The 22,474-nt window shown below is 39.9% G+C and overlaps 1 protein-coding gene and 1 long non-coding RNA gene across 2 annotated transcripts; one reads left to right on the top strand and one right to left on the bottom strand.

The window, feature by feature from the left end:
- Window positions 1-141: 141 nt before the first annotated feature.
- WNT16 (Wnt family member 16) lies at window positions 142-9,913 on the bottom strand. The gene is made up of 4 exons (XM_055590786.1): window positions 9,792-9,913; window positions 9,359-9,600; window positions 7,266-7,552; window positions 142-606 (listed from the first exon to the last, which is right to left on the bottom strand). The coding sequence occupies exons 1-4, from the start codon at window positions 9,884-9,886 to the stop codon at window positions 142-144; spliced, it is 1,089 nt and encodes a 362-aa protein (XP_055446761.1). The 5' UTR covers window positions 9,887-9,913.
- On the top strand, window positions 9,364-21,795 carry LOC129659440 (uncharacterized). The gene is made up of 5 exons (XR_008718076.1): window positions 9,364-9,500; window positions 10,010-10,168; window positions 10,619-10,752; window positions 20,933-20,984; window positions 21,611-21,795. It is a non-coding gene; the product is annotated as an uncharacterized LOC129659440 (long non-coding RNA).
- The last annotated feature ends 679 nt before the right edge of the window (window positions 21,796-22,474 follow it).

Below are 22,474 nucleotides of genomic sequence, written 5' to 3'. Positions count from 1 at the left end.
GAGGGGCTGGAGGATCTGGGAATTCTGAGGAGGAGGCAGGAGCCAACTTCCCCAGCTCTGCACAGCGGGAGGCACCCTCTGGGTGGTATTCCCATTATACTTCTGTCACTGAGGACTCTTGCCCAAGGCTGGTTGGAGTGGTTACTTGCAAGTGTGGACATCAGTCATGCTTTCACACCTCCTGCAGCGGACATAACAGCACCAGATAAATTTGCATTCACATCTCTCCACGTGCCTGACCACATGGGTGTTGTAGCCTCGGCCACAGCAGAGGAGGTTGCAGCCATCTGCGCCTTCCGACGTGCGGTTGCACTCTCTGCCTTGAGTCCCTGGGATCCCGAGTTTCTTATCCTCAACACAGTAATTGGGAGACTTATTGACGTAGAGCAGATCATCCTTGCGGATTGGTATTTTCCTCTGATCTTTTTCTCTCCTGTGCATTTTCCTCTTTATTTTGTCTGAGATTTGCACACTGTTTTCATATTTATCCTTCAACAGATGGCCAATCTTTTCAAAAGAAGACATTGTTTTCCAGCATGTTTTCACAGCGCAGGAGCCAGAAACTCCGTGACAACGGCAGTCTAAGGACATCAACTTGGCGACAGCCTGCAACCAACAGGAACTGAGTGAAACATGGTTCATGAACTGTTTTACCCAAAAACAAAAGCACCACCCACCTAGTCACTTAACTTTCTGGATCTATTTCCTCCTATATAAAAACAATGGTTATATATTTCAATGAAAGTAATAAAATGATTTTTAAAATACTTCAATTAAATAAGAAAGATAAATAATAATAATTTTAAAATAAGGATGGTTTTGGACTTAAAAAATTCTTTTAGATCGCTTAGAACCCAAATGTTTGGTCCTTCTCTTGACCCTACAGAGCAAACCTTTCTAATTTATAACTGTAGGCCAGGCTGATAATGTCATCAGAGATGAGCTGAGCTAACAAAGGGAAGCTACTTTTATTTCTAATCTCTCACTTAATCTTGGGTGTCAGACGATGTTCATTCATGCCTCCATGTTCCTGATACTATTCATTTTAGCATCTTGCTACTTGGAGTGTGGTTCATGGACCAGCAGCACCAGCACAGACATGCAGACTCTGAGCCCCCCACCAAAACTGCAGATTCACAATCTGCATCTTTATAAGATCCTTGGGTGACTTGTATACACACAGAAACACCTGTGGAACTTTACAAATAACCCCTGAGATTCTCACTTAATTTGTCAGGGTGGGGTCAAGGCAATGACTTCTACAAAGCTGCTTAGATGATTCCAAGAGCATCCAAGGATGAGATCTACCAAATTGAGTGTGCTCGGGTTTTATCACTGCAAAAATCAGTTATATTCACAGGGGTTTGGAGGGATGGCATGCTATCCCCTAGTCACAGACCACATGAGAAACCCTAAACTGGTCCAAAAAAGATGGGGCTGGAGAGTGTGGCTGCTCCCAGCCAATTCCTCTCCTCTTCTGGAAAATTAATTCAAAACATATGTCCTATTCTTGATGGATCAGTAGCACCATTCTAACATGGAAAAGGAATAATATTTATATGATTTTTCACTTCTAAATGCTGAGTTATTTTATTCAGACTGAGGAATTAAATGAGATTACATACATCGGTAAGAGCCCACTGCCTGACACACATTAAGGTCAAAATAAATGCCCCCTTTCCCTGAAGAGCAAAGATTTCAAATAGAGCTAACCAAGCGAAAACAATACTGAGATTTCTAAAACAAAAGTTTTAGAGTTCTAATTTCTTACATACTGGGCTAGTCAGCGTAACTTCCTTCAATCCCCAGAGGATGGCAGAGCAGATTAATAAATTGTCAGGACTAACTGGAGAGTTGACATTTTGTCAACATGCCGGGTAAAATAAAAAATGATCTATCCATTCAATAACTTGGAAATTATGTGTGTAATCTCACCAAAGAAAGAAAAAACACCACAGCTTAAATTCCACTTACAGTTCTTATCAAAACTATAAAAATGACAGGGGTTTATACTTAGCAATTTTCTACCACACTTGACATTGACATGTATGTGGAATGTTACATTTCTTAACAAATTAACTAAAGTTTCTGTACTATCTAATGAGACAGAGTATTTCAAACAATTTATTGTATTTTCAGACTTGAATGAGAGCATATGGTATTGATTTGTGTAATATTCAATAGTTTTTATTAGTGTTTAAAATAATAAACCAAACAATATTTAAACATGCCCTTTATAGAATGCAACACATATGCTTTTTTGAATTCATAAAACTAAGGAGCAAATAGATATGTCTATTTCTTATTATCTTCAGTAAAATTTATCTTTCAATGATACAAAAACAATTCATAGAGTATGGTGCACAAACTGATTCAGTTAAATTGATGGCATTTGATATTCACAAAACCTTCAATTCTTTAAAATATCTCCAGGTAAATAAATGTTAAAAATATTGCAATCTGCCAAGTTTTGTTCAGATTTTAGGTGTCCGAAGGATATAAGAAAAAGAGAGCTCAATCAATGCCAGGTAGCCATAAGCAAATTGTCCAAAGAAAGCCAAAAATCTAAGAATGTAAGTTTATGCGTTGAAACCTGATCATCCTTCATTACAGTCATCACTTATGATTTAGGACTGCCTCTTGCTCAGATTCTTGACTGAGGAGCACACTTTTTATTAAGCAATTCAGGCATCATGTAAGGTGTTGCCAATTTACAAGGCATGGAGGACAGAACGGATGTTCACCAAAACACTTGAACCATTTTAATTCCCTTCTATCAGTAAACTGCATCAAGAGGATGCAATAAAGACCAACTTCTTCAACAATGAGACAAATCAACAATTTGTCTTTAACAAATGAGACACTGCTAGGAACTCAATGATATTGGGAGACTCTGATCCGGCAGGTTTTCCTGCAGTTCCTCAGCCCACAATAGTATCAGTCCAAATCTGACACACTACCGCTCAGGTTTGAAGGATAAAAGAGAAGACTGATTTTGAATCTGGGGATAACACCTGCGGAATTTGTACTGAAATTTGGGGCGAGTTTCCTGCCCTAGAAAATAAGATACTTTTAAATACCCGGAGTTAACTAAATTTTCCGAAGGTATTTTTAAGGAATTTCATTCTACTGTCTTTTAATTCCATTACACTTTTGTCCTTAAAAATAAGAAAAGAAAGCATTTTTATTATACATGTGAATATTATTCACATTTATATTCTATGATACAAAGACAAATAACGTAATGCACAATTTAAATGATGATACCTTTGTAAGACTCCAAGGCAGAAACTTGGGCAAACATGGATAAAATAAAGCAATGCAATCACCACAAGGAGAATTTGATGAAATGCAGAGTTCAAGAGCAGATAACATGCAGACACATATACACACAGGATTTAACTCTATGGAGCTTAGTGTTTCTCAGAGCACATTTTCATAAATTATTTTACTTGATTTAGCTTGATAGGAAAAAATCCCTTGCATATAGTAGGCAGTTAATGAAGAACATGTACCTGCTTATTATTCCAATTTGACAGAAAAATTAATAGCCTGGTTAAGATATTTATCTTCCATAAGGAAAATTGGAAATATATAATATGAAGTCTTTATATGCAGCAGGATAATTTCGGTAGAACAAAGAAAAATGAAAGTGGAAAATTCAAGTGTATTTAAGAACACTCCAAAAGTACATATTCTGAAGTTTTTCAGCTGGGAGTTTTAATTGATGTCAAATAGCCAATCTGAGCTGCAATGATAGCAGAGTGATTTTCTAGCAGGAAAAGTAAGAGAATAGCAAGAGAATGAGTTGTGTGTGGTTATGAGAAAATTCCTTTCTCTACTTAGTTGAGTTGTTAAGGTTTATAACGATATTAACAGAGGAATGTTTTATTAACTATTGCAAACAGATGTGCACATTTTGGTATAATATTTTTAAACTAGGGGAGAGCAATTAGGAGCATAGCATTTAATCTACTGGTCTCCCTGTGTTAAGTTTTAGTTTGATAAATTTCTGATGAAGTGAAATAGGAAAGATGCATCATTAACACTTAATGTAAAAATAGAAACTGCTTGAGAAGTGGTCTAAGAAGTGACTGGCCCCACAACTTTGACTCAGAGGTAACACAGCTGGAGGTGACCGTTTTCCAGTATATTGCGTTATCCAAACTTCACAGAAATGACCAAAAAAAAAAACAAACTATTATGGAACATTTTGTGACATTTCATTTTGTTCACTATCAGATAATCTGTTTAAGTTTTTATGAAAACGGTGACATAAATTGTATGACTATATGCAGAATTCCTATTTCTCTGATCCATTTTGTCCCTTTCAGTTAAAAAATATATTTGGATCTGCTGAAAAGCAAAACATTTGCATGTTATTCAAGTACTTATAAATATTCTTGAAACAGGTCAATGAAATTTGGGGGTGGGGCCCATGCCACTTTTTTGAGTTACTCATTATAAAACAAATTATGGGGTAGGGAAACTTAAAAGTTTATGAGGTGGACATGGGAAGAATGGAAATATTTTAAGCACACCAAAAGAAATACCCATAAATATTCCAAGTCACATTATTCCCAGAAGTTCTGCCCTTGGAAGACATCACATCATTGTCTTAGCCAATCACCATTCAGCAACATTATTCTTGGAGTCATAACTTTAGGAATGGTGTCAGAAACCAAGTGGGAATTAGAGTATTTAAGGTCAGCGGTTAGAAAATAATCTATTCTGCTCACAGCACTACTAAGCGCCAGTACCCACATTGCTCTGAATGCTTTCCTACATTTGGAGCTTGGGATTTTGAGATGAGGAAAATCAACTCAATTGAATGCAGACCTTGAAACCTTACACAGAAGAATATGCCTATTAGATGAAAATCCTAATGGCCAATATTGAAAATGTAGTTGTTTGTTCTTCCATGTTAGATAATATCTTGGAAACCTGGTTGATTTTTGTTGTTGTTGCGGTAGTGGTGGTGATGGTGGTTTTTTTTTTTTTTCTGACCACCAATGGAAAGAAAAATATTAAAATGTTTTGAATTGTAATACTTCATGAGAAAAGACCAACAAAAACATCAATGTAGTACCCTCAAAATATCCAGGTAATATTTTGTAATATTTTAAGATTCCATCTTGACCAATGTGGAAAAAATGAGATTCAGTAGAAAAAACTGAAATTTATCCAAAATGTATATATACCTATAAGCTGAATTTTTGCTGTATAATTAGAATAATAGCAAAAACCTCAGTAAAGTGAGGAGACTGTTTTATTGCCAACAAACAGTGGATTTAAATTGATGCTGAATAGTTGTATGTTTTTAATAAAATCAGAATATAAATAGATCAGATCAAAGTTAATAGTTACAGAGGCAAATATTACTACCTAATTAAAAAAAACACATAAGATGGAATAAAATTAAATAACTGCCTAATATCACTAGTAAAAATACATTTTAGAATACTTTGGGATTTTTCATAAGGTTGGAGACAGCTTTATTCAAAAGAATGAATTATCACATGACTTTTCAAGTTTTGTGTTCTGATTAAAGTCTTTTTTGTCTCTACCCAACTATTCAAAGAATGACTAAAGAAGTTTTAAGATCTAAGGTGACAATAAATATTCATTTAATCATTTTCTTGTTTTTAAAACACACTAATTTGACCTGGAGTTTTTCTCTAGTTTAACTCTAGAGCTTTAAAGAACAAATGTTAATTACAACTAAGCTCTTTTACATTAATATGTTAGAAATAATAAAAATTCCTTTATTAGATATTATTTAAACTGAAGTGAAAACTCATTCATTTCATCTTTTTAAATGTAAGACTTTATTAAAAAGAGACATGGTGTCAGCAGGAATTACTTTAGTGAAATAAATCAGAATTTCAAAAAAAAAAAGTGAAAAGCTTACATAGCTATTTACTGATTTTCCTATTTCCTAATTTTCCATTTTGAATCAATATTCAAATCAAACTGAATATTCAAATTTGAATTTGAAATGTTACAGCGATATATTGAGTTTTCAGTTTTAGTATTTTAAACCAAAGTGGTTAAGTAAAGAAAACTGGCAGAAACTTGCAACTATTCCAAGCGGGTTCCATTTATTCACTTTCCAAAAATGTAAAACAAATGCAACATATACTTTAAATATTCCTGAGAGATACCACAACTTACTTTAATTTATTGCAGGAGAATGTGGCAGATTGCAACGACTACTTTGGGACCTTTGCAGGTTATTGAATATTTACAGTAATATAGGATATGTGGTGATATTCCCGTCCTGAAAAGATTATTACAAAATAGAAAATATATATTCCTAAGAGAGGTTTTAACTGTTTTTGGAAAGTCACTATGAATTGCCAAGTAATTCAACTATGTTGTAGAACTCAAAGCTTACTGCATCAATATTCATTAAAATAAGTATATAAAAGTTAAATTAAGCTACAGATTACTCCATTTTAAGAAAATTTAGTATTAAAAATTCATTTATAAGGTTAATTAGATGGTAATTCTTCAAATTTTCCTCTCCTTGAATCTTTAATATATCTCTATTTTAAAATACCCAAATATTTAATACATCTATAGTTTCTTTACATTTATTTATACTTCTCAGTTTTTATAGTGAATCTACATTGCTTTATAATAACTAATTCCTTTAAATAAATTTTGTTTTTTACAAAAATTATTGAGTTATGTATTCTGTAATGTATTTGAGAACATTTTGCTAGAGAAAGGAAGGACAGACTGATAACTTCTTTAAGATGCCATTGCCAATGAAAAAATATATTTAAAAAATAATGAAAATTCAAATTTGAGAAAATGAAATTTGATTCAGTCCCGTTAGAAAGGCAGATACTGTACGTCTTATTTGGGTTTCTACAACTAATCATCTAAAGGGGTGGAATAAAATGACCCAATAGGCACTAGTACTTCTATTATTTTATAATTGGTGTTTTAGGTATATGAATATACAATCACAAATATTAATACATTCTGTTACAAGATTCAAGTCACAGCAGATGGAAACTTAAACTAAATCAATGTGGTCAGTACAGGCTCATGAAAGAAAAAATATATATTTATATATATAGTTGCTGTTATACATATATAATAAAAATTTCATATATATAAATATAATTTTTTTTAGCCTGAAAGTGTTTAGTTTTTAAACCATTTGACTATTTGGTCAGATTGATCTAGAAGTGTAACCCTAGTGCTATTATACCTAAAGGCACTGGATTTCTATTCCATTTTCTAATACATACCTGCCTTCCAGCTTCATTGTTATGTAGGTTCATTGCTAACAGTACTTTGCTTTCCTTTGCCGTGGTGTTTCTGATGGGGAAATCTAGGAACTTTCTGCTGAACCACATGCCATACTGGACATCATCGGAGCATCCCCCCCAATGCCAGCCTTCACTCGCTGAGCCGCCGTTCTGCAAGGTGGTGTCACAGGAACACTCGGTCATGTTGCCTGCGCTGCATGACCTGGTCACAGAATGCACCAGGCCTGCAGCCATCACAGCATAAATAAATGCTGTTTCCTTGGTGCCTAGAATAAGAAATAAGTTGCTAAATGAACCAGCCATACCATTCTCTGCTTATGTTCATAACAAAGCCGCCTACTTACCCTCTTATCAGGAAAGCAACTTTCAAGGGATGCTTTAATGAATACACATTTACAAAGGACAATTTCATATTGTTCTCATCTTTTAAAAAAGCAGTATTAATTTTCAGTATGATTTTCCTTTATTGTATGTCATTAATTGTCCTCATACCTTAAAATCATCTGTTTGTATTTTAAATTTGAGATATAAGTCAGCACCCAGCTCAGTACTTAATAGACAATGAAAATTCAACAAATACACATTGAATTTAAAATCCCTTGCATGGACATCGTAAATAGTAAGACAATGCTCCAAGGAGCCCCGCTTATCTTTCTCTTTAAATTTAAAACGTTATCACAAAACACAGGCTGAAAAATTGGTGTGACTTTTGTTTGTACAAAAAAATCCATGTCAGGATGCAAACTAAAATTAAGCAAAGACTAAAGCAATTAGGAGATAAACGTTATAGTTTACTTTCACATCAAAGGTGTTTTAACGATATACTGAATAACAATATTAATGTGAAAGTTAAATATTATATTCATATTTCTATAACAGTATTATATCCTCTCACACTACTAAGGGCAATTAAAGATAATTGAGATGTCATCAGCAAAAAAAAAAAAATTGTTATGGAAAATCACTGAATACTGAGTATGGATATAACACACCTGCTATAGGTTTCGAACTAACATCTTCGGAAATTGAAGTCCTATTAAAATATTAGTAAAATGGATCGAAGGGACCCAGCAGGCGACTTTCCCCCTCCTTAGGGATGTTTAGATTGAAGTAGAAACGTTATCACGCCGTTGTCCAATAAACGTTTTCAACAGTTGATACCTCTACATTTCAGCAACTGTGAAGAACACATCGTCTTTTTTCTTTTTTTCTTTTTGCAGGGAGTCAGTGCTCTTTCGGAAGGGTGTGCCGGCCAAAGCGCAGCGGGGCAAAAGCGAGGCGGCGGTGAGTGTAGGGACCCGGCGGGGAAGGGTCAAAGGTGGAAGGGGAACGGAAATGAACATGAAAAACGACTAAGAATCTTTCAGAACCCAGGTTCTGAAATTCTTTGAATCTGCTGACACCTCTGTGCCTTTATCCTTACTAAGTCGCTAGGCACGTGGGAGTGGAACTTTGTTTCCCTTCCGATTCCCGCGCCTCGGATGTGCGCACAGGAGAAAGGGTAGAAGGAAAGGAATAGAGGGGAAAACCAAAGTCATGCTCGAGTTAGCCTCACGAGGGTTGTCCGGGACAGTCCCTTTTAAATCGCCATTATTCCGTCTACGCCGTGTTCCCGGGAACCAACCACCGTGGGGTTTCGCTGCAATTAGCCACTTGTCCAGGACTCAGTGCGCAGCGGAGCTGCTTAAATCAAAGCAGATGCGGCCTCGGCATTCCCTGCAGCCGACATCATGTTTCTCCAGCTGGTCCCCCACGTAGGGGGGCGCTACGGGGTCCGAGGGGTCAGCGGCGTGGAGCGTCAGAGTTTTTCTTCCAGCTCCAGCCGGGAGCCGCGGGAAGGAGGAAGAGCTACACCTCCACGCGCTGCGCTCTGGACCTGGGGTGTCACCCCACCCCCACCCCATGACCGCACCTGCACCCGGATCTGGCTTCCGTCGCCCCCCAATTTCCTTCCACTAAAGGACCTCTCTGGGGGATTTAAAGAGCTACGGGACCGTACGAGCACTGTTTAATTTACAGGAATTGCAGGTCTCGCCCCCAGTCTCGCGCCAGCCGCGAGTCCCGGGACTCACCGCTGCTCAGCTCGTAGCCAAAGAGAGGGCTGGTGCCCGGCGGGGAGGAGGCGGCCACCAGGCAGTTCCATCTCTCGTGCCTGAACTGGCTTCTGCACTCCTGAATGCCCAGCCGGGCGCCCTCGCGGATGCTCGGCAGCAGGTACGGTTTCCTCTTGCACAGCTCCTTCTGGCGGCTGTTCAGAGGCAAGTTGGCACAGCCCAGCTTCTCCGGAACCCCAAAGGAGGCGATGCCCAACCACCTGTAAGACACGGCCGCCCCTAGCGTAAGCCGCTGCCCTGCTCTCCTCCCCAAGCCCAGATGTTTACCCGAAATTTAGGTCACCCGCCCTAGGACTCCCGCCCCTTCTCCCCCGCCCCAGCTGAGAGTTCCCTGAGGCTGGGCACCCCTTTTGCCTCAAATCCCGTGCGCCCATGCTGCCCCCATACTCACATCCAGTTTCCTTGGGCTCCGCAGGGGAACAGCGCGAGCACGGCTGCCCACAGCGCGCACAGGCGGGACAGTCCCAGGAGCGCTGCTCTGTCCATGGCCCCCGCATGGAGTCCCCCAGCCCCAGCCACTCCTCTTCGACCCTCCCCACCCAGACGCCCACCAGGCCAGAGGTCAGTTCCCTCGCACCAAGTTGTCCCTCGCCTCCCTTGTCCCTGCAGACAACGTAAAAAGAAGGCCAGCTGTAGTAGGTGTTCTCAGCAGCTTTCCCCTCGCGAGCGGGGAGCAACGTAAGGAAGTTGAGAAAGTAGCCTGGGGCCCTCCTCCGGCGCCAAGTTGGAGATGTGCAGGAGATGCGGGAGCGTCCGTTGCATTCCAAGGTGAGAAACTTCTGTTGATGTAGCTCTGTCTCCATCGCCCCCGGCCTCTCCTCCCATCTCCTCCCCCCTCCCTGGCTGCGCCTGGAACCTGATTGGCCCAGCTGCGGCCCCTCATCTCATCATCCCCGGACTTCAGGCTCCCATTGGCTGAGAGCGGACTCCGCGGGGGGCGCTCGGGCCCGCTGCTTCCCGACAGCAGGTCCAGACCCTGTGTTCCTGACCTTTCCTCCTGTCCCAGTCTCCCGAGAGTGGGTCTCTGCGGGAGGAATATTGATACAAGCCGAAGACTATAGGGGCGCTTCTGTCTTAATGAACCTGGGCGAAGGTGTGGGTTCAATGGGCGATGTTTGAGAGCCACCCACCCCAGTCGCATATGGATTAATTCTACTCTGGGTGGAGTCACTGGAAGTTCTCACTGCTCACGTTTCTTTCCTCTCCTTTACCTCATAGAAGAATAATTTTTTGAGTCCGAATTGGTACCAAAAAGTTGACTTTTCCACACCCTGATTGAGGTCTCAACATGTCAGCAGACTTGAGAATGAGAGAAATACTGTCAAGCTTGATATCTATCGTCATCTGTGCAGGTATTTACTTTTATCGAAAGGGAAAATTCTAGCCTAGCATCTATTAATAATATTATCATATTTAAATTGTGTTAGGTGATTTCATTTTGCCGATTTGTCTTTTTTTTTTCTGCGATCTTTAAGAGCACTGTCAGAGATGAAGGGCAGAGAGTGGATGTGAGTGAGAACTGTCCGGAGAGTTCTAAAAAAAATTGAGGGTCCTGTTCTCCTCAATGCACACTATGCCTTTCTCAGGGAAACTGGACACATTGAAGACAAATATTAGAAACTTATTTATGAAATACCTACTGTGTGTCCAGTACTGTGGGAATTTCTGAAGACTAGATCCCTTTCCTTAAAGGCACAAACCAGCCATAGAGACAAGTCTGAAACAAATTAATTTGAGATTATTAATAAAGAAAAGCATAGAATCCAACAAGTTACTCTTCTGGAGTCAGAGTTCAGATGCAGGAGAATGTTCTGGTGCCTGGCAGTTTAGAAAGATTAGCTAACCAGTGTTTTCCAGGATAGAAGATCTCTGGGGAGAACTCTGAAGTCAGATGGCACATGCTTTTAGCTGTGGTATCAGAAAACTCTGTTTCACCTAATTGGCGACAGGAAATGTGTATGAGAGTCATCACCTACTCCTCAGAGGACTTCTGAAATGTTAATAAACTCTCAGGATATACCAGCTTGTGTGTGTGAGTTGTTCAGTCATGTCTGACTCTTTGTAACCCTATGGGCCTTAGCCCACCAGGCTCCTCTGTCCATGGAATTCTCCAGACAAGAATACTGGAGTGGGTAGCCATTCCCTTCTCCAGGGGATCTTCCTGACCCAGGGTTTGAACCCAGATCTCCTGCTTGCAGGCAGAGTCTTTGCCATCTGAGCCACCAGGGAAGCCCAGCTTAGTGGATTCCAAATTCCAGACTTACTCCAATTAAAGATTTACTTTATTTGCTTTATCAGAAAATAAAGTATTTTATTTGCTGCATATCCTCTCTATTGGCCCAGAGCAGTAAAAGCTCACTGAAATTCCCATCTTCTCCCATTCATTCCTTTATCCAACAAATATTTATTGAGTGAACGCTATGTACCAGGTCCTAAAGCCACATTGTAATTTTTAGAGAGTCAAGTTGATGATAGGGTGCAGTTACGGATCCAGAAGTATTTTGGCTAATGGCTAGTGGCCTCTCTGAGAATCAGAGCCCTCATCCAAGCTCACTTTATTCGGCAGACCTCTCCGGGAGGCATTGTGGAGCACTCCCTGCTGAACCCCTGCCATGGGGCCCAGTACACCAGATACTGGTTCTGAACACAACTTACTGAAGGGATTAACGTGGTGAGGAACATCCTGAGCAGATACCTAAGTGGCCGAGATGGTGTAATTAGAGAAGAGGCTTCCTCTGCAGGGGAACTGAGGGATTGGAGAACGTAAATACTTGAGGCTGATTTTTCGAGCCAATGATGATAGATGTTTTAAGGAAGTTGCTGGATTTTTTTTCTTTTAGAAAGATATACTGAGCCTCAGTTATGGGTTAAAAAGTGGGGCTAGATAGCACTGAGTTAATAGTAGTGGAGTTCACAGCCCCATTGACAAGACTGACAAGGAGTCAGGGGGTCATAGCGAGTGTGATGAATGCAGTGGGGACATATGGCGCGCCAGGAACAAGCAGGGGCATTACTTAATCTAGTTTGGGAGTGGGGTGACTTGAATGTTGCCTTTGTTGCTACTCTTGCGATCAAGCACTGTCCAGGCATCCAGATAAACCTTGAGAGGGCCACTCACAGCCTTCTATTCTTAGAGTCACTGGGTCAACTATTTTCAAGTCCAAGACACGGTTTCAGGGCCTTGTACCTCTTGTGTATAATCTGAGGCCTTAGGGATCATTCTGTCCATACCTTTAAAGCAAAGAAAACATTTCTAGAAGTTGGTCCAACTGAAGAATTAAGCTTATCATTCAATGAGCAGACATTTAGGCACTTATTTTGCATCAGGCGTCTTGAACTCTCATGCACTGAGAGCCTACATCCCCTCACCCCTCGCCCCTCTCACCACCCTGTGTTTTCTCTTAACTCTCTGTCTTTCTCTTCTCACTCCACACAAAGATTCAAACTCCTCAAATTGGTACTCATTTTATAGATAAAGAAATGAATTTAGAGAGATTAAAAAACTTGCTTAAGACCACTCAGTTAGAAAATAGTAGAGTCAAAAATAGATCTTATTTTGGAAGTCTTGTGCTTTCTACCACACCGTACTGCCACAGACCCTGACTAAAAAGAACTGATTGCTTGCTTTCCCTCTCTCTCTTTTTTTTTTTTTGGACCAAATCGCAGGTATTGGGTCTCAAGGTCCAAATTCCTCTTTCGTGATCTTTATACCACAGTTCACAGGTCTCTCAGCCAAAAGAGTTGTTCTGTTCTCTGAAGATTAAAATAAAAACAACCCACAATGGATAGGTGGGTCTCCTGAGGAGGTCTCCCTGAAGTCCAATCTCTCAGAGGCGAATGGTGGTCTGCATGGATACCCTTCTGTTTCCCACTCTTTGCTGTTTGGATTGTGTGCACTGGGAGAAAGAGTGGAAAGAACACTGGGCTGAGTTGGGTGACGGGGCTTCCAGTCAGCAGGCTTTAATCTTGCACAGTCAATTTTAACTTTGAGTCTCAGTTTTCTCACTTGTAAAATGATGAAAAGCTCTTTTGGTTCTAAAACTCTTAGTTGGAGTTCCCACGGGGCTGGAGAGAGGGAGGTGGTGTGTGTGGTTATGTGTGATTGTGTATGCCTGTGTGTGGTAGGGTGCGAGGGACTGCCTTTGTCAATGAATTTGCACTCCCAGGAGGAGGAACCTTAGCTACTGGGTTTGGCAAACAGAGAGGGGCCCCTGGTCTTAGGATGGTACAGGCTAGTGTTTTGGCTTCCATTTTTTACCTTCAGTTCCACTTTTCCTTGTGGATTTCAATTTAAACTAATTATTGACAGAAGTATTACATATTATATAAATGTATAATTTATGTTACATTTATAATTATATAAATTATCACTATTTTTATATTTATAATTTATACTAATATATTTATTGTAATCTGATCAGGTCACATGAAACTATAGAAGATGTAAAAAGTTATAGATATCTTCTTTATCTTGAAATATGAAGGTGAAGGGCTTCTTCAGAATCTAATTTGTACCTCTTATTAATTAGAAGTGGTTCATCTCTACTATCACTAGTGGGAATTATGCTCTCTTTAGCTTTAAATTAAAGCTAAAGCATAAAGTTAATGATGAATCAAATCCAAACATATCCACAACTACATGTTTCAAATTGCTTATTTCTTTAGCAGCGAGAAGGAGTCTTATTTCCTATCTACCATTTTTTGTTTGTAATTGGGAGAGAGCATGAAATATTAACTGGTCAACAGGGTATCATGTGGTGCTTATTGTTTTATGTAAGCTTTCTAAAAATGATATAAAGATAATGCCATTAATTGTTCATAAAATGGGAGCTGCAATTATATCATCTCATGATCTGAGCCCAGCTACCTAAAATTTGATTAATGCTGTTAAGCAAAACACAGTGTAATTCCAAGTTTGCACAGGTTACTGAAGCATCTGTAGCTTCTTGATCCCGCAAGGAAATACTTGATTTGTTTTTGTAGCAGGGGTAAGGTGGTTTTAGCTACATTCTAGAAAAGAGGATGTAGGAGGGAGAGTCAGAGGAAATACTCATTTCACTCAAAGAAACTTTTCTAAGAAACTGAATCTCACCAGTCGGGCCAATTGAACCAAGAGAAGTAGCTGCACAGCAATAAATCCCACCTCCCACCCAGGACAATTGTAGATTATTAGTTGTTGAACCCAGCAGAGGCTGTGCCTTCTGGTTGTTTTTCCCAGTCCCTGAGAAACTCAGCAAAAAGTCTGCCTGAACAGATATGCCTTGGACTCTGCCTTTGGCAGTCCATCAGAGAACGAGACTTCTAAGGGCCTTGTTGTAAGAATTTCTGCTGTAGATCACAGAGACTTATGTACTGGAAACTGATACCAGAAGCACCCCAGCTGGTCTTAACTCCCATGATGGAACAGAAGAGCAGAGGTGACTTTTTATATAACTGGGTCCTCATCCATTCTATTTTAAATTCCACCTGGATGCTACCAGCGTGGAACGGAGCACAGGCTTGTGACCACTGGCTCTCAGGAAGGGGCGGGGAATGGCATTCTGGATGTCCTGCTGCCCTTTGGTGGCCTGAAAAGCCCGACTTGGAGCAGCAGAGGCGACACGAGTAATGAAACCAGGAGAAGGGGCAGGGGCTGGAGAAGGATGCTCTCTTGTCTTGCTTTTAAAATGTTCACAACTCTGAAAGTAAAAAAAAAAAAAAAATTTTTTTGTTTACTTGTCCTAGAAATTAAGATTGAAGAAACCTCATTAAGTGTTTATTAGAAAGTGGCTTATCTCTAGTGATATTTTGTACTGGTTATGCAATCTGTCGGAGTGAGGGAATAAAAGTAAAATACGATCCTTGACAAACAGGACTGGTCACTATTTGTCAAAACTGAAATCCGTGGAGAACGTTAAATCTCTCCACACCCCTTTTCATTTTTTTTTTTCTGAATTTTGCAAAACAAAGCAACTCAATTAATGAATTGTTATTGACTTTAATAAGTTATCATGAAAACTACTTCAGAAAATCTGGACTTTGAGTTGTTTTTTAAGGAGTACTGTTTATGGAGAGATCGCTGGGCTGGCTATAATGGAAAAAACAAATTTTCTCTCTTTTTTCCTTTCTTTTTTACTAAAATAGAGCCATCTCACACTTTAAGGGAAAAAACTTCAAGGGAAAAGTAGTTTTAGAAAGAATTGATGGTGTCTGTCTTATTCCAACTGTTGGTCTGCATAATTCATTTAATTGTTGTGATGTAATAAATATCCTGCTGTCAACAAAACGCCAGTCAAAAATCAATTAATGCTGAAACTGTATGTTGGAGGCTGTTCCTACGTTTAACCATTGAGTACCGTCTTCATTATGGTGGGCAGAGTGTGGAAGTGGGTTTGTTAAGTCTGGTCAATTGACAATTATCATTCCATGTTTACTCTTCTTCACCCAGTGGTGAATCACATTTAAATTTAGCTTTCATTTGTTCACTTTCTGGACTGAAACCTTTAATAACTTCTTATTTACTCTTACCTAAATTTTAAACCCTTTGGTTTGACTTCTAAAAATCCTTCACTCAGGATTTGTCTTTAGCTGTCATTTTTTATTAAATTCACTGTATTTCCTCATGCTTATTCCCTCTAGGCAGCCCTGCTTGTTTCTTCCCTTTTCCACAAGCAGAGTCTGCACGTTTCTATTTCCACTTCTTGAGAAACACTCCCTCTCCATGCCTAGAATTTTTTCCCTTTCCTTTTTACTTCCCCAAGCCCACCTACCCATTCTTTATGTCACATTTCTTCAGGAAGCCTTCCACAGTTCACCATATTAAAGCCTCTCTGTCTTCTACTTCACCCGAGGTAGCTACTAGAAAATGTATCGTTTAATTTACTTCTGCTTTCTGAGGGTTTAACGTGCCTTTATTGTAAGTCACCAATTAGATTATAAACCTCTTCAAATCAAAGAATACAAGGAATTGTTTTGCAGCCCTCTCAATGCCTACAACCAGGCAAATGTGTAGTAGATACTCGATATTGGTTGCGTGGTGGTTGTTTTAATAGATAAAGCATCTCTTTTAATGCCGGAATAAGTGAAGCATAAAGTCGAAAACTGTCAGCTTTGACGTCATCTACTAATTTGCCACTTTTCGATTGGAGATTCGCCATGACTTGTACCTAGGACGTTGCATTAGTGCGGGCCACGTGGTTTGCACAGTTTCCAAGGGGACCACCAGATTGCTAGGTCTAGAGTATTCACAGCTTTGGTTTCTGCTAGTGTTAAAATCAGTAAATAAATGGATACTCTTAAATCTTTCTGACAAATCTGTAGCCCTGCCACATGCTCTTTCCAGGTATGTCTGTTGAGCTCTGCTAATAACTTCGACTTTTACCGGAGCTGTCTCCAGAGACGGCTTTTATTCCAGTAGGCAAGTGCTCAGAGCCCAGGAGATTTACAAGCATTCAGAGACATAAACACGGATGGCAGAGAAGGTGCGAGGTGTGTTCCAACTGCAGTTGTCTCACCTTCTGTTAGTGATTACGGGAAGGGAGGCATCAATACAAAAACAGCCGGTTCAAGGGCTCTCAAGTTCGCAATCTGATGAAGTCTTCTGGTGCCAGACCAACTTCTGGGGTTGTCACATGGCTTAGGGAAGCAGCTTCCAAAATGTGCTGAAAACCACAATATTGATATGCTGGGCCACATGCCAGAACAGAGCCTGAGTCCAGCCGACTGGGTAAAGGATTCCAGTTGCTACTTTAGCACCAGCGTATTGTCGGCAATCCCCAGGGCACACTCATGAAACCAGCACCAAACACAGTGGAGCCACTTTTTAATGCTGTTTTGGGGAGAGAGCTAATATTTGCCTTATAGGTTAACTGAGTTATGGCAGGCTTCGGCAGAGCAGAGTTTTCCTTCAGGAACTGATTTGGCCTTCAGCATATCTTAATCTTAGAGTGATTGTTGGCAGTCCAGGGTGGGGTTCGGCTCTGGAATCTTCCCCTTTGCTACTTCCCTCCTCTCCCTGCCCCAGGGGTTCTGATGAATAAAGCATGCACACAGAGAACTGAACCAGTTTGGGCAAAGTATCAGGTTTATTAGTCGAGCTTTGATTATGCAAAGCGAAGTTTTCTATTCCTTCCCCCTGAATTGAAGATAGCAAGACAGAGCCAATAGATCCACCCAGTCTCACGCTGAGAAACTGGGCCTGAGAGAGGAGGCTGGCAGGAGGCCACGGGAAGTGGAGAGGTCAGCTCACTCTCCCGAAGCATGTCCACCAGGCCTATGAAGACAGCCCATGGGGCCATCTTGCTTTGGAGGTACCCCAGTGCTATCAGGGACCAACTCACTGGCCACTCTTTCTCTGCAGGGGAAGAGTAACCATGAGATAGGAAATAAGGTACAGATTTCCTCATCATGGAAGAAAGAAATGAGAGTACAGATACTTAAAGGATGTTCTCACTTCCTGGGGCAGAGAGAGCAAGATAATCAGCTCTCTATCTACTAATAATCAGCAGATAATCAGTCTGCTGCCTCCTGTAAAATGCAGCATTGCAAGCCCTCAAGATAGATGGGCAGGCAGATGAAGAACCCCCATGGGAGCTATGGGCAGGAGAACTACGACATAAAGGCTATGGACTGTATTCTGAGAAAAAGCAAGCTATGCAGTGATGATTAGCATCGATGTAGGGAGCTGTGAGTCAAGGGCACAACAATGCTCATTGCAGCACCAGCCCCCAGTGCCCTTGGAAGACACTCTTGATTGTACTGACGAACCCAGAGGAACAGATGGATGAATTCACCAGAAAGCATAGTGTCCCTGAATAAGGCCATCCTCCTCCACTTATTTAACTTCAGAGCGCATTATTTGGTTTATTTTTTGGCTCGTGGTTTCCTTTGGTAACTGTAAAATTAATTCATGGTCCCTCACAGGTTGTCATCGTCTCAGAGAAGTGGCCTGGAAACATGTTGGGTGGTCTAGAGTAATCAATACAAGGTTAGAAAGGTAGACGAGAAGTCACGAAATAGGTCATTAACAGGAGGCTTAACATAAGAGGATAAATTTGAAAACTATATGGTCATATGGATGTAGATGGATGTTCATTAAAATGCTGAAGAAATATTTTGATTAATTTCATATGCACAATTGTTTGTTGATAAGTTGCATACAATTTTAGACCAGACAAAACACATTAGAGCTGCTTATGATTGCATATAAAGAAATAAGCTATATTTTTTCAGGATAATTTAAGTCATTTGATAACACATAACACAGGGTTATTTTTGTTAAAATTGTTTGCTTTAGGGTGTGTCTTGACTTGGCATTCCAAAGCAAAAGAAAGGAGTTGAAAGTCATAAATATATTTCACAGCTAGAGAAAACAGAAGAACCACTTAGAAAGATTAAGGTCACACAGCATTGTTTACCTTTCTGACTGAGTTCTATTCAGTAGCCTCTTGGACTCTTTCTTTCTTATAATATTTCTGTGCTTTTTTCCCTCATATTTAAACTATATCTACCATTCTGTAATTTAATCAAAATAGTACAAGAGAAAATCAAGGGAACTTTGCAAGACAACTTAAATAAAATCATCCTTCTACTAAAATTCTCACAATACTACAGGTTTTTAAAAATTATATATATGACATAATTAAACAATTATCTAAGTCCTATAACAAACAAACAAACAAACAAAAAAAACACAGCAGTGTCCTACTTCCCCATTTGCCATATATCATTCCATAAGAATAACTTTCAGCTCTTTTAGCTGAATTCTTTTGGTATTTTGCTCCAACTTGTTAAGTATCATCCTTGTACTGTTACTTCTTAATTTTGAAAATTTTAGGCATTGTCTGTAACTTTCCACTGTGGAAGCTGCGGTTTTGCTCTGTTTCCCCAGCCCTACTCCCTCATATGTATTTTTGTAGCCTTTATATTCCCAATACAGATGTCAAAAAATTGTGGTTAGATCAGCAGTCAGTTTTTATATTATTGTGACACATAATGTTATTGATGCTAAGCTATGTAGTATATCATGATTATTTCCTTCCTTTTCCTTACTTGCCTTTTCTCCCTATTTTCCTGTTTTGCTTTTGGTTTTTTAATTTGTTTTTTGGCCATGTCTTGCTCGTGTGGGATCTTAGTCCCTTGACAAGGGATCTAACTCTCATCCCCTATAGTGAAAGCCCCGAGTCTTAACCCTCGATCACCGAGGAAAACCCCTTATTTTCCTGGCTTCTATGTGCTTATCACAAATCTAACCCCAAGCCTCCCGATTTTCTAAATTTCCTCAAATGAGTCAGTGCATGTGTGTGCTTGCTAAGTCCCTTCAATCATGTCTGACTCTTTGGAACCCTATGGAATGTAGCCCATCAGCCTCCTCTTTCCATGGGTTCTCCAGGCAAGAATACAGCAGTGGGTTGCCATGCCCTCCTCCAGGGCATCTTCTTGACCCAGGGATCGAACCTGAATCACCTGCGGCTTCTGCACTGGGGGCAGATTCTTTACCACTGAGCCACCAGAGCAGCCCAGATGAATCAGAAGTTTCATCAGTTTTCTCTTTTTGACAGTGCGTCCCCATGTCCTGTGACCTGTCCCCACCTGGAATGGTTGCCTCCACATCTGTAATCTGCTTCACCATCATCCCAGACATCACATTTTTCTTGTATCTTTGTAGAAACCTCAGTTTCTGAATTTTATCTATTTCCCATTATTGATTTAGTTCTCTGTTCTAGGGGAGCACATACTCTTGTAGCTTCCCAAGAAAGAGTGAATGGGAGTTAAGCTAAGCTTTATGAGAACTTGCCTGTCTTAGAATAGCTGTTTCCTATTCTAGCAGTTTGACTAGTATTACATTCTAGGTTAGGGATAATTTCTTTTCAGAATTTTGAACACACTTCTCCATTGTTTTCTAGCTCCCATTTTTACTATCAAAATATCAGAATGTACTATAATTCCAGATCCTTTTGTATATGAATTAATTTTTTTCCTTTGATATCTTTTAAAATCTCTTTCTCTATGATATTTGGAAATTTCATGATATGTGGCTAGATGAGGGTGTCTTTTCACCTACTCTAGACTCTCAGTAGACCATCTCAATGTGAAAATTATGCTTTTATAGGAAAAACATTTTTAAATTGTTTCATTGATGATTTTCTCTCCTCTGTGTCCTTTCTCCTTTTTTAGAACTTTTATTTTGTGAGGGTTGGATCAACTTTCTGGTTCTGTTAGTTTTGTAACTACTGTGTTCTAATGTCATATCTTTTTTTCCCTCTAATTTCTATGAAAATTTCTCAGTTATATCATTTTTTGCTTCTATTGAATTTTTCATTTTTGCTAGTATACATGTGGATATGTGAATATGTGCATGTGTGTGTGATTTCCAAGAGATCTTCTTTACATTCTGTGCATATTTCATTTCAAAATTAATTAATACCCTGTGGTGATTTTAAGGGTGTGATATGTTCTTGCTATTTTTAGTATAGGTATTAGTTTCTTATTACTGCTGTAGAAATTCTCACAATTTTAGTGGCCTAAAAAAATGTATATTTATTTATGTTACAGGGGCTTTCCTGGTGGCTCAGTGGTAAAGAATCTGCTTGCCAATGCAGGAGATGTAAGTTCTATCCCTGGATCAAGAAGATCCCCTGGAGGAGGAAATGGCAACCCACACCAGTATTCTTTACTGGGAAAATTCCATGGACAGAGTAGCCTTGCAGGCTACAGTCCATAGGGTCACAAAGAGTTGGACACAACTGAAGCGGCTGAGCACATGTTATGTTACAGTACTGGAGGTCAGATGTCTGTAGGGTTGATCTGTGGGTCAGCAGGGCGGCACTCCTTCTGAAGGCTCAAGGGGAAAATCTCTTTCCTTGCCATTTCTAGCTTCTAGAGGCTGCCTGCATTCCTTGGCTGCTTCAAGTCACTCTGAACTCTGGTTCTATGACCTCCTGACCTCCTTCACTGGCTGTGACCCTCCTGTCTCCCTCCCATAAGGACTTTGCTGATTATGTTGAGATCATGTGGAAAACCTAGGAATATCTCTCCCTTTCAAGATTCTGACCTTAATTACACCTGCAAAATCTCTTTTGCCATGTAAGGTAACACATAAATACATCCTAAGACTCAGAACATTGTAGTGGGTTGAGTGGTGTCCCCTCCAAAAAATACCTCCACTGCCTCATACCCAGGACCTGTGAATATGATCTTATTTGGATTTTTCTGAATTATATTTCTTTGCAGACATAATTAAATTCAGAATCTTAAATGATATTGTCATGGGTAATCTGGATGGGCCCCAAAACCAATGACAAGAGCCTTTATGAAAGATGGCAGAGGAGAAGACAAAGAGGAAAGGGAGGAGGCCGTGTGAAGACTGAGGAGGACCTTGGAGCAGTGCTACAGGGAATATTTGGAGCCACCAGAAGCTGGAGGAGGGGAACTTCCCTGGTGGTTCAGTGGTTAAGAATCCAAGTTCCAATGCAGGGCACACAGGTTCAATCCCTGATTGGGAAACTAAGATCCCGTGTGCTTCAGGGCCACTAAGCCTGGGCACCACTATGCGAAAGAAGCAGATCTCATGTGCCACAGCTAAGACTCAATGCAGCCAAAAATAAGTAAATAAATACTAAAAAAAAAAAAAAAAAAAAAAAAGAAGCTGGAGGCAAGGACGTATTCTCCTCTAGAGCTTGCACTGGGACTCTAGCCCTACTGACATCATTTTTTCAGATTTCTGGTCTGCAAAACTGTGAGTGAATAAAGTTCTGCTGTTTTTAAGGCACTCTGTGGTATTTTGTTATGAAAACTCTGAAAAACCAATATAGATGTGGACATATTTGGGGGGCCATTATTCTGTCTAACATAGTATATTAATGATATTATTTGCAATTTTCTTACCCCTGCTTATTGCTTTCTTCAGTTTGTTTTGTCTCTATCTGTCATTATAGAAGCTTGCCTCAGATGTCTGGGGACCCTTGTTTTTGGCTCAGGATTCGAGGGGTGTATTTAAAGTCAGTTAGCTCTGAGCAAATGGGTAGGACTTACTGATTTTGGATTTTATGTTAGGGTGATCTCAATGGATCATTTTAGTAGCAAATCTTTAATACA

This window comes from Bubalus kerabau, chromosome 8 (genome assembly GCF_029407905.1).
Source record: "Bubalus kerabau isolate K-KA32 ecotype Philippines breed swamp buffalo chromosome 8, PCC_UOA_SB_1v2, whole genome shotgun sequence".
Lineage (NCBI taxonomy): Eukaryota > Metazoa > Chordata > Mammalia > Artiodactyla > Bovidae > Bubalus > Bubalus kerabau.
The sequence above is the reverse complement of the archived record's forward strand: the minus strand, read 5'-3'. Positions and strand labels throughout refer to the sequence as shown.